The 16,279-nt window shown below is 34.0% G+C and overlaps 1 protein-coding gene across 1 annotated transcript in view; it reads left to right on the top strand.

The window, feature by feature from the left end:
- LOC114331803 (zinc finger protein 395) overlaps positions 1-16,279 on the top strand; it is a 343,721-nt gene that overhangs the window by 142,835 nt on the left and 184,607 nt on the right. The window contains exon 2 of the mRNA XM_028281470.2: positions 11,909-12,081. Coding sequence (XP_028137271.1) covers positions 11,909-12,081 — 173 coding nt within the window. The remainder of the gene's footprint in view (positions 1-11,908; positions 12,082-16,279) is intronic.

The following is a 16,279-nucleotide window of genomic DNA, read 5'->3' as shown; positions in this document are numbered from 1 at the left end:
TCGATTCTAGAGTGTCAGGCAATTTTGTGAACTAAATTGATTTCCGGCAAAAATTTCTGTTCATAAGAAAACGCATTTTTAAAGTGCATCTCGAAGAGATCGAAAAAGAAATATTTAGAACTCGGAAATATTTACGGAAATGAGTTCAATTTTTATACTTGGGAGTTTTGGAGGTCACTGAATACGAATTTCATGGCGGTGATGGTCTCCGAGGTACTTGGTGTGCTGCCCAGGGTGGAACTCGTCGCCTGAGACGATCGAATAATTCGCGGGATGATCGAATAATTCGTGAAATGAAGATTGCAGCGAAAAACTGAAAAATACGTTTCAATATTTTTCAAAAATCTATCGAATGACACTAAACACGACCCCCCATTCACACCCTGGAGGTGGTATGGAGGTAATTTTAAAATTTTAAATGGAAACCCCCAGTTGTTATTGCAGGTTTGGATTGCTTACGTAAAAATAAGCAACTTTTATTCGAGACATTTTTTCGAATTGTGGATAGATGGCGCTATAATCCGAAAAAACGATTTATCGTGATACCATAGATAAATTATAGAAACGGTGTAATATGTCGAGAAATATACTTCCAAATAAAAAACCAAAAAATTCGTGTTTAATATTTTTCAAGAACCTATTGAATAACATCAAACATGACCCTCCACTCAACCCCCTGGAGGTGGGGTAGGGGTAACTTTAAAATCAAATAGAAATCCCAATGTGATATTGCAGATTTGTATTCCTCAGGAAAAAAATAAGTAACACTTATTCGAAACATTTTTTAAAATTATTGGTAGATGGCGCTAATAAATAGTGTTTTTCCGATTATAGCGCCATATATCCATAATTCGAAAAAATGTCTAATAAAAGTTACTTATTTTTATGTAAGGAATCCAACTCCCATTTAAGATTTTAAAGTTACGCCCCACCCTACCTCCAGGGGGTGGAGTTGAAAGTCGTGTTTGATGTTATTCGATAGGTTCTTGAAAAATATTAAACACGTATTTTTTGGCTTTTTATTTGGAAGTGTATTTCTCAATATATTACACCGTTTCTATAATTTATCTATGGTATCACGATAAATCGTTTTTTCCGATTATAGCGCCATCTATCCATAATTCGAAAAAATGTCTCGAATAAAAGTTGCTTATTTTTATACGTAAGCAGTCCAAATCTGCAATAACAAATGGGGGTTATCATTTAAGATTTTAAAGTTACACCCACCACACCTTCAGAGGTTGGAGTGGGGATCGTGTTTAGTGTCATTCGATAGATTTTTGAAAAATATTGAACACGCATTTTTTAGTTTTTCGCTCCAATATTCATTTCATGAATTATTCGATCGTCCCGCGAATTGTTCGATCGTCCCAGGCGACGAGTTCCACCCTGGTCACCAGGTACGTCGGAGACAATCGCCGTCATGAAATTCTTGTTCAGTGACCTCCAAAACCCCTATATATAAAAATTGAACTCAGTTCCGTCAATATTTCTTGAGTTCTAAATTTTTCATTTTCCATCTCTTCGAGATGCACTTTGAAAATGCATTTTCTTATGCACAAAAATTTTTGCCGGAGATCAATTTAGTTCACAAAATTGCCTGACACTCTCTCGAATCGAATGCAAAACTTGCATGACGATTCATCTTACTGTACAAAATTCCTAGGTTTAATGCTTCATTGCCTCGCCTATTGTGGCAAACTACATTTTGTCCCGTATTCTCATAGTACTGAATCTGAATATGCCTTCATTATTGTACACTTTCATACACTATTTTGCCAAGCATGTTAAGCCATAATTTCTTCTTTAAGGCTTCTTATATTCTGAATACTGTTTCGTTTCAATGGTTTAGTGTATATGTGGTAATGTTAAAGATCATTTATATTCGGATTTTCATATCAGTGATCTTATCCCTCACCGTGCGAATCATCAAAGCCACAGAACAAACTTTGAGTTTTATACTCGTTGTTCCAACCATCAACCATGAACCGGCTAAACCACTCAATGAATAATAAACTCATTAGGCTTCCAGGTTGAACCGCGTCGATTATCACTGTGCCGAGCTTTCGACATATTCTCTGATGTCTTCTTCAGGGCTTCCGGAGTCTCATTCTCCCCGGTATCCAGACACTACACTGTTTACTATAGCCGATTCGCTAATCTGAGACACAACTGTCTACCATAGGCGTAACAGGGGGTGGTTTTGGGGGTTATAGCACCCCCATTTGGATGTACTTTGAGCTCTATACGCTTAACACCATTACTATTCCATACCCCCCAGAGACCATCAACTAGTTGTAACCACCCCCCCCCCCCCTCCCTAGGATCATCCTGGTTACACCTCTGTTGTCTACACTACAATCACAATAAAGATGCACTAGAAATAAACAATCACGAGGAACACTCCCAAATCACGATTTGGGAGTGATCCTCGAACATTCAACGTGTTTTGGTTTGTTCATTTCTACAGTTGGGTCCGCGAGTCTTTACCCGTGCGTCATCATTTAAAGCATACGAAATAAGTCGGAAATCTATTTCACGTAACAACAACTGACAGAAAGTGGCTACTGTTCCGATTACGGGTTTTATTTTAAAATTTGACGTTATCAAATATATAGAATGTCAAATGTAAGTTTTGCTTCAAAATTTTTGTGCAGAATTACAGCTACATTTGAAGTAGCTTAATAAATTCTTTTATTATTATTGATTAATAAATAAATAAACAATTTCTAAAAAAATTCAATAACATATTTTATTTTTGTTATTTTATTCACTTTGACGGAAATCTAAACACTTAAATATCTTTACTGTGTGAATGACGTTCGCTTTGTATGTTTTAAATATTAATTGCCAAAATATAATTATTTACCTTAAAATTTCAGAGCCCAATATAAAATTAGTTGTGAAAACAACTGTTTGTGTAATATATAGAAACTTCAAAACGCAAAAATTAGACAAAAACCGCAAAAAATTCAACTGACTGACAGCCACAAAAATAAACAAAGCAGAAACGTCAAACAAATTGTGCTTAAAATATGAAAACATACCGAATCGTCTTTTTTTGTACCTATCTCTTTTCAAAGCACTGAGTCTAGATGGTTCATAGAAATAACATGTGTTTTTACTTAATAACAAACGGCAGCTGGTTTGTCATGAAATTCATGCGTGGAAGAGAATGATGCTAGATAAAAAGTTTGTGTTTTATCTCGCCAGGTATTAATGACGCACGGGTAAAGACTCGCGGACTCAACTGTATATAGTGTATTTTTATTGTGATTGTAGTGTAGACAGTTGTGTCTCAGATTAGCGAATCGACTATACTCACTGTACTACAGTGCACTATATTTTTTTTTCTATCGTTAATACCCTGTTTCGGTAGAAATCGAGAATAGGAATAAAAAACCGAATCATAATCCCCTATCTCTTAACACATGGCACTTAGCGGGTATGGTACATCATACCCGCTCGAAATAAAAACTAAATTTTAACAAATTCTGATCTTTTATACATAAAGACTTTTTCTATCTGAATAATTTTGCGCAAGTAGAAACAATTGGAAAAGTTTTTGTGCTACCATGTAGCTAGTACATAGTAATCATTATTGCTGGAGTAATAATAAATGAATATGAATATCTCGTAGAAGATAAACAACACTTGCGAAGCATATTTTATCGTATTGGTTGCATATGTAGGAAGTGTTGTAAGTGCGGGTATTTTTTTTATTTCTTGTATTAGTTCTGTTTTTCTTTGACAACGTCTGTTTTTCTGATTTTTTCATTTCCACGTGGACTCTTGTTTATGTTAGACTCAGCAGAAGGTCCGATGGTTATTTTGTAATGCAAATTGTATTAAAATTAATATAAAAATATTACTATTATCAAAGTTCATATACTTAATCTTGTAAATTATTATTCTTTTGTTACGTTTGTATCTTATGTACATTGTGCTGTGGGTTTATTCGAAATCTGTTCTTTTTGCTTACTATTATTTGTCTTTATACTAATATCATAATAAAGATGCACTAGAAATTAACCAACCAAGACACGTTGAATGTTACATGGAGCACTCCAGAATCATGATTTACAATGTATAAACTTTGTAAATCATGATTTGGGATTTACAATTTATATACATTGTAAATTATAATTTGGGAGTGCTCCTCATAACATTCAACGGGTCTTGGTTTGTTTATTACTAGTGCATCTTTATTGTGATTGTAGTATAAGAAGGACTGGATTGATTTGGCTACTTTTGAAATATTTGTAGAAGTCTAAGGAAGATCTTTACCATATCCCATCAGATATCAAATTTTATTAGTTATATAGGAAGTGTGTAAAAAATGTGCTTGAGAATATCTCTATTTTTGACAATATCGAAAATTCATATACAGAAAATATGTTTATAATTAAAAATAATTTTAAAACATTATTTACTTACAATAATAAAAACTATTTTTCAACATTTTCTCTGCGAAGTTGAAAATTCAAGTTTGTGCATTAATGCAATACACTTTAATAATCATAAATTTAATGAAACTTCTAAAAATTCATATTTAATCAAACAAAAGGCCTGAAGCATGGATTTCACGGGAAACATAAATAAAGTAAATAGACCCGAAGTTAGCCACAGTTTTAGTGACGTAAATCTAAATGAGTTTAAAACAATCTATAGAACAATTGTGGAACCTATTATAACTTATGGGGCAGAGTGTTGGCAACTCACAGGAAAGAAAAGAAAAAGTATAGAAGTAGCGGAAATGGATTACTTACGTAGAGCATGCTAGAACACGTATCAAATGAGGAAATAATACGACGGACAAAGAGTGTATATTCCACAGTTGACCATATAGAAACAAAGAAATTGCTATGGTATGGTCATGTTATGAGGATGTCAGAGGAAAGATGGCCAAAAAGATCATTAAATTACACACCCATAAATAGAAGAAGAAGAGGAAGGCCTACAGAAACATGGAAGAAAGGCATAGAACAGTATATAGAAGAAAACGAATGGGTGGATAGAAAACGATTCTAGCACCAATTTTGAAAGAGATTTTGTGGAGATAGGTATTTCGTATTATGTGTTTATGTGCTATTTAGAAGGTTAGATAGACTTATAATGTCTTTGATTGAAACCAATGTGTTTTTTAAAGCCACTGAAGTCAAAAATGTTAAAAGTGGAAAAACATGGCTTAGGCACTTTTTATACCAAGATACACATATATAGGGTGTCCCAAAAGTAGCGGAACGGTCGAATATTTCGCGAAATAAACATCGGATCGAAAAACTGAAAAATACGTGTTCAATAATTTTCAAAAATCTATCCAATGACACCAAACACCAACCCCCACTACACCCCCTGGAGGTGGGGTGGGGGGTAACTTTAAAATCTCAAATGGAAACCCCCAGTTTTCTTGCAGATTTAGATTCGTTACGTAAAAGTAAGTAACTTTTATTCAAGACATTTTTTCGAACTTTGGATAGATGGCGCTATAATTGGGAAAAACGATTTATCCTGATACCATAGGTAAATTATAGAAACGGTCTAATCTAATATCTCCAGTAATACACTTCCAAATGAGAAACACTTTTGATTTTTAAATGTTTTAAAAATAAAAATTAGCTAATTTGATTCAGTCATTTTTGAGCTGTTATAAAAAAAGATATAAACAAAATAAAATATGACGTTTATTAAACGTCATTCAATGTTTACATATCGAAACCGTACCGGACAGTCTGCGTGATTTGTCGCATTAGAATTTTATAAGTTTAGATAATCTTTTTGTAATCTTATGTGTTTTGATATTTTTAACGTTATTAATTATATGATTAAATTATATAACGAACGTTTATCTAAAAATATAACTTTTCCGGGAGACAATGACATATTGTAAGCCGGCGTTGGTGTAAAAAAATTAAATTGGTTGTGTACGTAGTGATATCGGTTTGCGCAACAATAATAATTATCATTCAAACTTGCGATGATAAAGGTCAGTCTAAATGTCGATTCGGTAGCGAAATAGTGCATAAGGTTTTTGCGTACTAGTCTGGCTGTTGTGCTAAGTTCAGCTTCGAGACAGTAGACAGTGATATTTATGCAATTATTCCGTTTGTAAATAGATGATATTGCATCATCACCGAACTAAACGCACCAAGTAAGTGTTAGTGTGATACCTATATCATTTAAATTTCTTTATGATTTACTATTTACTAAGTCTTGGAACAAATACCGGTTTAGAATATATTGTCATACTTGTTTCCCGGTACACTGTGTCCCATTCATCATTGCCTGTCATTATGACCATTCACCCCTAATAATTTAATGATATTCTTATATCTGTCGACACATAATGTCGATCATTCTTTTATCATGTCTAAACACCTTCGGCATTGTAACAGTATTTCTGTGATTGTCTCATCGTAGTTTTAGGATGTTCGTCTTCTGATTTCTTGGCTTTACAATAATATAAGTGGTTTTGTCCTCGTTTACTATTTTCCTCCACTTTTGCCGGTCTTCTGCAATAATCTTCTATTGTTGTACCACCATCTTACGTAGATCACTCGTTACTGCCTCCTTCGAACCTTTCCAGAAGGTTGTATTTAGTAGTCATTAGTCTTAGTATTTTTAGGATGTTATTATTCCTTTTTCAGATTGGTGTCTGCTCTGGTCTTATTTATTACTTCTTCCCATTTCTCTATGAGCCCTTTAATTGCTTTAACACACTTTTCTTCAATATGTATTTGCTTCTTTATAAAGAGCTTCGTCGAGTATGAAAATACAGTACCCATATTTTCTCCTATAATTAATACAGTCTGATCAATAGTTTTGTTATTTTCTTTATTAGTTTTACTCAGTTGCATAAGAAATACATTAATCTGAACACGCGATTTGAATTTGCTGAAAGTTCGTCCGTTTGGGCTGCGGAAAATTCATCATTTTTCAAATGATGAAAGGGTTGCCAATGCGACCATATCCAATACCGTATATTACCATATCCAATGCGACCGTATATTACCATATCCAATTGTCATCATTTTTCATTACTACTAAACTAATAACAACGGTATTACTAGACGATTGTTTAACTCCTTTCCGTTTTATATTGTAACCATTGTTCGCTAATTTGTTACTGCCTTCAATTATTATAGTTTTGCTTTTTTAACTTTCTTTTTTAACTTTATTTACAATTCACATATACACGGTTTTGCTTTGTTTTATTGTGTACACTTTTATGAAGACGCTCCGTATAAAGTAAAACGGCTGCCTACGAATTGAACCATAGTTTATAGACTAAGAGCCGATAGGGATAGATAACATTTGCTAATTATTTTAGGCACCCTAAGCAGCGACGGATCTACGGGGAGGGAAAAAGGAAAACTTCCGCCCCTAACAAGGTCCAAAATGAAAGAAAAAAATTGTTAAAACATAAAAATGTATTAGCTGCCGTGAAACTTAAACCACAGACAGACAAATTCAACCCAATAAACACGCTAGTTATTAAAATTAAGAGAACTTAATGCATATAAGTTATTATTTATGTCTTTTATGTATTTAGTTTTACCTTTTTTATGTCCTTTGGTTGGTGTTTCATTGGAAGTTCCCCCCCCCCCCTAAGGCAAATTTTCCCTCTTAAGGCAAATGTCTAGATCCGCCACTGACCTTAAGAGTCCATAACTTACATAGTATAACCTAAAAGAAAACATATGAGCACGATTCCGTCACTTTGCAGTGGCACATGCGTCGGCAGTGGGAAATCAAACTTTTCACTTATGGACGGGATAAATAATAAATTAAAGGATGCCCCCGTTAAGACAAGCAAAATGCCCTCACTCTCAGAATTAATTTTTGTTTCATTCTATGTGATTAAAATTATTGTGCAATTTTAACCCACCGCCCACGTCCGCCCTCTCCCCACCAACAAAAACGTTATTTTTCGTTTTTATTTCACACGCATAGTTGAGTTTTTTACAAAACATCTCTATTTTTTATAGACCCGTGTTGTATATAATCTGAAAACAATTGTTTTGTTCCAAAAAAGGCCTATGACTTTTTTTTGGAGATGGCTGCAGGTCTAATTTCTTTATTTTGTGTACTTTATCAAAGGTTCGCAACCTTAAAATCCGGATTTTTGGGGGTTTGAACGTGTTTTACCCATTTTTGGATGTTCTCAAGGACTTAGTTTTCAATTCATATATTATAACCTCTAAAAACCTTTATTTGATCTATTTTAAAGTCTATAAAATAGGGAAAATCCCCAAAAACCCCTCAAAACAGTTTTTCGTAGTTTTGAAGATGGCAAATCTTACGGAGAAATCTGAAAAAAATTATAATTATAGTGTTTGATGAAGTACACAAAATATGAAATAGACTTGCCGCTATCTTTAAAAAAAAAGTTGTAAGTTTTTTCAAATTTTTTTTTGATGTTATGTACACTCAGCCTACGGGTCTATAAACAATAGACATGTTCTGTAAAAGCCTCAACAATGCATCTGAATTCTTTGAAATTTTAAAATTGATTGCATCCCACTTAAAAAAATAAAAACGGAAAATGACGTTTTTGATGGTGGGGGATGGGGGTGGTGGGTTAAAATTGCGCTGAGTCTTATTTTTTAATCACATAGAATGTAAAAAATTGAATTCTGGGAGTGAGGGCAGTTTGCCTCTCTATAACGGGGCCGGGGGTTACCTTTTAATTTATTTATCCCGTCCATAAGTGGAAAGTTTGATGAGCCACTGTCGACGCATGTGCCACTGAAAAGTGACGGCATAGTGCTCATGCGTTTCTTTTGGGTTCTACTATTTAAGTTATAGAACGGTGCCTAAAATGGTTTGCAAATTTTACTATCCCGGCTCTTAGTCTATTATATTGGCATTGCTATGAATGTTACACGATGTTCATACCGAAAAATGTACTGTTTGTGCATTAATTACCACTACAGCGTTGGTTTTAAAGAGTTTGCTTGTTATTTGAGGGATTTGATGTACTCGTGGGACTATTTTACAGTTCTGTACTGTATGGTGTCTTAAGTGGAAGAAAAATGGCAGAAATGAGAATACCTACACACAAATAAGTACAAGAGTCATCGAATTTATTGCAAAAATTAAACGAAATTAGGTAGGTGTATTGCAAATAAGGCAGTATCGTGTGTTATAAGATATTTCATGCAAGCACTTGTCTGAGAAAATATACACATCGTAGGTGATGGGAAAGATGAGATAGGAAGCTGAATCTTAAAAGGAAATCTTTAGTATTCAACTATATTCAATATTTAATGCATCATAAAAAGTAGTTAAGCAAAATAAATATCGACAAACGATTCTTTGAATGCGGATTTCATTTTGTGGTACTAAAATCAAATTTTGAACTGTATAAACACGTTTTTCTATCTAAAGATCATGTTAACTCTTTAAAAGGTACAGTCATATTCTAGTCTGATCTAGTGGTTGTAAGAGAGGGATTACTCGTAGTATTTAGGCTATGCAGTTCTTTCCATGATACCATGATACTAAATTAGGATTGATTTGGAGTAAAACAGCATCCCTTAGAAAGAACAATGAAACTGTTATCATCATCAGCTGTGATCATTAATTAGGAATAACGTGTTTAGAAATATGACTTTTAAGATCTATAAAAAAACAACACTAACAAGCAAAAATACAGCTCAGACAATCTGACATGGGATAATAAAGTGTCTCCAGTACGGGTACCATAGTCTAAGAGAACCAACTACATACTTATAATAAGCTTCACTACCAAAACTGACTTAATCCCATATAATCATAATATCTAATCCCTATAAGAAAGCTTTTGACTTTTATCAAGAGCACAGTACTTCTTGATGCAGTTTAAATAAATAATCATGTTGGGTACAAAGGTCCTAGGGTCAAGTTAGGAAGTGTCTCATATTAATAAAGAAGAAGCAGAAATACTGACAAATATAGACAGAGTGGATTGAAAGGAATATAGTTTCTGCAGTTAAAAAAAAAACAGCAGATTGCAGATTGTGGATTTTTTAGTTCCAACGAGTTATTTATCTTTATCATATTGGTTTTACGAGGTCCGCGCATCCAAAAAAAGTTGATTAATAGCAAGCTGAAAATTTGTTAATAGCTTAATGGTGTCTAGTCGTACAAACTTTGATGTATGGGAACACTGGAATAGGGGAAGTTTTAATTGTGGAACGTGATTTTAATTGAGGAACGTGTCATCCTGACAAGTTTATGATTATGAAAACTATCAGGTTGTTTTTAAAGTTATTCAATAGCAGACTTTATTTGATATATGAAAAAATGTTTGTCCGACAAATATGTTGGGCATTTTAATAAATCCGACACACACGTAGAACATGTCAAATGACAGGAATTATATTAGTGGTAAATAGCAGTCTGATTTTTGCATGAGAGTTTAATGAAAGGGTAACAAATCAATTGGAAGTTCTGTCCGACAAAATGCACGGGACGTTTTCGTAGTCTGACGTTCGAAACCTGTAACCTGTTCCAGTGTTCCCGCACATCAAAGTTTGTCTGACTAGACACCGTTCAGCTATTAACAAATTTTCAGCTTGCTATTGATAGAAATTTTTTTTGGTACGCTGTATCCAGGCCTAATTATTTTACAAATAGTCACACTCTTCGGGAATTTTTTTTCAAACTAGAACATATAGCTCCTGGAACATCAACTTCATAAACCAGGGATCTACTTGTTTTATGAAATGATCCCTTGTTTATGTAATTTTACACCTCCAACAATAGCATCCCGCTGAGCTGAATATTATTAAGTCTCTTAGATGCCTACTTCTATATTAGTTCTTATAACAGTATACATACAGTTCTAGTCAAAAGTCCGATCCCCCCTCGTATCTTTTGAACGATGATACTTATAACAGTGAAATTTGGAGGGAGAAAATAAACGGACGTAGGCTTGTCAACTAGTCATAACAGGTGACGTAATAGTGACAGATGACGTTACTGCGCCACTGTGACCGATAATTTTAAATGGGACTTTATGGCAAGTGATACCTCGTTTGAAAGGTATTGAAAATGCCTATTCAATCATACTAATTGTGTCTGGGTTTAGGTTGATTTTGATGATTAAACTAAATAAATATGTATAAAATTGTAGTTTGACATTTAAATAATAAAAATTCCAACGTCCGCCTATGGTTATTTGTCAAAAAAGTTGTCGTTGACGTAAATACAACAAGAGAATTAAAAAACATTAACATTTTTGACAAATAACTATAGGCGGACGTTTGAATTTTTAATAAATTAAATGCCAAACTAGAATTTTAGTATTTATTTAATTTATTCATCACAATCAGCTTAAAACTAAACAAAATTAGTATAATCGAATAGGTATATTAAAATTGTAGTTTCGCATTTAATTAATAAATATTCAAACTTCCGCCTCTGGTGATTTGTCAAAACAGTTGACGTTGACGTAAAAACAATAATTAGGTAATTGAAAAACGTCAACTTTTTGACGTCTAACCAGAGGCGGACGTTTGAATATTTATTAATTAAATGCGAAACTACAATTTTAGTATTCATTTAATTTATTCATCAAAATGGGATTAAACTCAAATAGAATTAGTATGATTGAATAGGTATTTTCAGTACCTTTCAAACGAAGTATCATTTGCCATAAGGTCCCATTTAAAACTATCGGTCACAGTGACGCTGTAACGTCATCTGTCACTATTACGTCACCTGTCATGACTAGTTGAGAAGCCTACGTCCATTTATTTCCTCCCTCCAAGTCTCTGTTATATAACCGTTCAAAAGACACGTGGGGGGAACAGACTTTTTACTAGCACTGTATAGTAACTGCTGACCAAAATAAAAATAATACATAATAAGCAAAAAATCTTATTTCCAAATACATTTTTATTAAAAAGTTATTTTGTTTCAGGCACCCTTTGAAGTACAAAAACGTCTAGAAGAGGTCCGCCTTTTGGAATCACGAAAGTCTGCACGACTAGCTGATCAGGATACCGATTTCGCCCGATTAGCTGATATGGCCGGTGACAGAAAAAGAACCGCATCACACACCATAGATGTGCCAGCTCCGTCTTATCACCACGGGTAAGTATATCCTAAACATTATCTCATATTTTTGGTGTATGTATATACTTACTAGTCTTTTTCTTTAAGCGCCATCTCCGCTACGGAGGTCGGCAATCATCATAGCTATTCTTACTTTAGAGACGGGTGCTCTGAGAAGTTTATTTAATGTACATCCGTACCACTTTCTCAGGTTGCGCAGCCATGATATTCCGGACTGGGACGTTTCGCCGTCGCCGTTTCGCCGTCGCCGTTTCGCCGTCGCTATTTCGCCGTCGAGCCACTTCGCCGTCGAGCCAGTTCGCCGTCGGCCGTTTCGCCGTCGCCATCCCGGCATTGGTTAAGTTTACAAGAACGTGATAACATACTAACTTTATTTATACTAAATGTCGCAAGAACGTGATAACATACTAACTTTTTTTATACTAAATGTCAGTGTAAATAAAATGCTGATGTTGCTAGTAAAACCAAGTCATATTTTCGTATTCAACTATACATTGTTTTCGTCTGAAAAATAAAATATTTACAGATTTCAATTTCAATTGTTTTTACTGCATCAAAAATAAAAAACTTCATTATGCAAAAGTGATAGTATATAATCGTTCGAAAACCATTCAAAACTTATAGACAAGTAATGATCATCCCGAAATTATAAGTACGAATGCTAACAACGAAATGGCGACGGCGAAATGGCTCGACGGCGAAACGGCGACGGCGAAATGGCTCGACGGCGAAACGGTGACGGCGAAATGGCGACGGCGAAATGTCCTAGACCCATGATATTCTACATCTCCCTATGCTTCTTTTTCCTTGGATATTTCCCTGCGTAATGAGTTGGAGCAAGTTGTATCTCTCTCCACGTGTAATATTTCCGAGATATTCCAATTTTCTGGTTTTGATTGTATTTAAGACTTCCATTTCTTCATTCATCTTTTTCAGAACATCTTTGTTTGTGACGTGTTCTGTCCATGATATTTTCAGAATTCTGCTATACACCCACAACACGAGTGATTCCAGTTTTTTCATTGATTCAAGGTCAAAGCTTCCATTCCATAAAACATAGTGGAGAAAACGAAGAGTCTAGTGTAGTGATGTTGATTATCGTTACTTTCGAGTAATCGTTACAAATCGTTACTTTTGTATAAAGTAATCATTTACAGTATTCGTTACTTTAATTACTTCGATTAGGTACTTTTGTTACTTTTGTATTTGAGTACCGGCAATCATATGGAGAATCACATTTCTCAGTACATACTTTGTATTAGTAGGATATTTTGATTAATATGATTACTTTTGTATTTGAGTACCGGTAATCATATCGATAATCGCATTTCTCAGTATTTCGTATAAGATAAAAAATAATGAAAAGAAAAAAAAGAAAGTTCCTTCTTTTCATGTTTCTTTTTTGAATAGTAGAATTAATTCGCTTGTTCTCCATTCTTCCGGTATTTTATTGTATTTTATGATTTTGTTAATAATTAATGTTGTTAATTGTTCTGTCATTGCTGCTCCACAATATCAATAATCTCGAGTATTCTGTTTGCATCAATTATGTGCCAAAAAACAAACCCTCGAAACTCTAGATGACGTACCTTAGCAGTAACCCTGGGCACCCAGGTGCTTCGGAGGTCGGTTCTGATTGCATATTCGTGTTCAGTGACCCCAAATACCCCGAAATAAGAAAATCTGGCACTTAATATACTGATTTAACATGTTTATGCATTTTTCGATGCGTTTTATACTACACTTTAAAATGTAATAATTCATTTCTACCCAATTTTCTATTGTAGATTTTTTTCCAGACGTCACCCTAATCCTAAATACAATGCAAAAAGTTGCAAGTCTCTATGTACCTACTATATTTAAAAATATATTTATTCCTGTGTTTTTAGTGTTAAATGCCCTGGTCTAATAAAAACAATGCCAACATGTAAAATTAAAGTTGATGATCATAGTCTAGAAATATTATCATTTCTACATTTTTTCCAGTCAATCTAAACTAGGTATTGTCCTTCACATTACATTTCGAACATTTGTACTTATGGTAGTGGTATTTTCGGGCCACTGATCACAGTTTAAAAAAGCAGAAGAAGAAAACAGAAGATTATCAAGCTTCTTGACACGTGACGTGCGCGCATCACTGTTTTTTTTATTTCATTTTTATCGCACAAGACATGGGTGGGTTCAAAAGAATCAATGGGGGAGCGTACAAATGTTCGAAATGCAAGATAGGACAATTATGATTGTCCCTCCTTAACAGGTAAGTCAACCAATCAACTAATTTTTTTCTAGGCCTGATAAGTATTTGTTATTAAAATCTAATGTGTTGCATTTTTATTTTCAAAGGAACAAACATCTGTGAATTATCTAACTCGACAAATCGTATTTTATCGTATAGACATCTGTTTCTGGGTGCATGTTTTGTTAAATGATTTACCTCCCTCTGTTTCAGCTACTTCTCAGCGCCCTGTGTTCCTGTAAAACTGTCCATAGCCTTCGCCCTTCATAGATAAAATTTTAGTTAAGTGTACTGATACCGAACACTCGTGGAGTACCGGTCCGATTCCGATATCAAGCGATTGTAGATACAATACTCAAATAGGTACTCGCTCTGATAGGATTGGTACGAAGTAATCAGAGTAATCAAAGTAACGATTTGCCTCTCTATATAGTAATCGTTGCTTTCGGTATTCGTAAGTAACGAGTACTTTGTAACGAATAGTTACTTTTTCAACATCACTAGTCTAGTGAACCTAACTCTTAGCTATATGTTCAAATCTCTGGTGCAGAGTACTCTCCTCAGTTTTTTTAAATTTGCTCTAGCCTTTTCTATTATAATTTCAATTTCCTGGATGTAATACGTTGTGGAGTTGATCATTATTTCAAGATATGCGTATTGGTCTACTCGTTCGACATTGGTTACGTTTATGAGGAGATTCTAGTTATTTCTTTGAGTTTTAGATATTCTCATAAATTTTGTCTTCTTGAACGTTCATTGTTAGACCGTATTCTTGCCATACTATTCTGTTCGCCAGTCTCTGAAGATCAATATTTTCGGCTAAGATGACAGTGTCGTGTTATCCGCATATCTAATGTTATTAATGGGCACTCCATTTACCTTTATTCCAGCTGTTTCGCCCCTTTTTTTAGGATGTCTTCCGAGTAGGCATTAAGAAGAATTGGCGATAATACGCATCCCTGTCTCACCCCACGTCTAATCTCTGGTATACGTATTTCCTGCCTATATTTACATAGTACAGGTCTTCAATGGAACCGAAATAACTTCAAAGTATAAATTAATCTATTTATTGCATACCCTTTTAAACACACATTTTTATTTCGAACCAACTACATATTACTCGATTTGTTTAATATTTTTATTTATTTATTTATTTATTGACGGGCTAAACCCTTTTTCAGTTTTTGTACAATATGTATAAAATACAGTAAGATACATAAAGCTAGGCTACAACAGTTTTTTTAACCTGTTTTTTAAATGATGGAGTTGAAGTATTAAATAATTCTAAATCTGTTTGGTAATTGTTCGCCGTACGTAACATCCTAGAAATAACTTCATTAAGTCCATAATTAGTAGAATGGAAATCTACAAAAACAGATCAGAATTACGGATTCTTCGCATAGGTATATTAAATGAGGTTAAACCCAAAATTTTAGGGCAATTAATAAATCCATTTAGAAGCTTATGTAAAAAATATAATTCGAATTCAGCTCTTCTTGTCTCTAATTTGTTCATTTTAAGTTGATTAATAATATAACTGTAATTATAATCTCCACGTCTTAAACCCATTTTATAACCACATATCCTTAAAAATCCGTTTTGAACTTTTTCTAATTGAGTTTTCTGGGTATTATAAAAGGACACCATATAATACAGTAGTATTCTATAATTGATCGCACTAGCGAACAGTATAATATTTTAAACGTAAAAACTGAACAGTCCTTTGAATTTCTCTGGATAAATCCTAACATTTTAAGGGCACGTGAAGTTATGTCATTAATATGATCATTAAAGTTCAGTTTTATATCCACTGTTATACCCAAATCCCGTACCTGATGTATCTCTTGCAGAACAGTACCATTAAGTGTGTAATTATTAGTGATGTAACGAATGTCATTTTTTGAACATTCGCGAATACGAATGCGAATGCGAATATCTGCTACCGACATTCGCGAATGCGGATGCGAATGCGAATATTCA

Source organism: Diabrotica virgifera, chromosome 4 (genome assembly GCF_917563875.1).
Source record: "Diabrotica virgifera virgifera chromosome 4, PGI_DIABVI_V3a".
Taxonomy (NCBI): Eukaryota; Metazoa; Arthropoda; class Insecta; order Coleoptera; family Chrysomelidae; genus Diabrotica; species Diabrotica virgifera.
The sequence above is the reverse complement of the archived record's forward strand: the minus strand, read 5'-3'. Positions and strand labels throughout refer to the sequence as shown.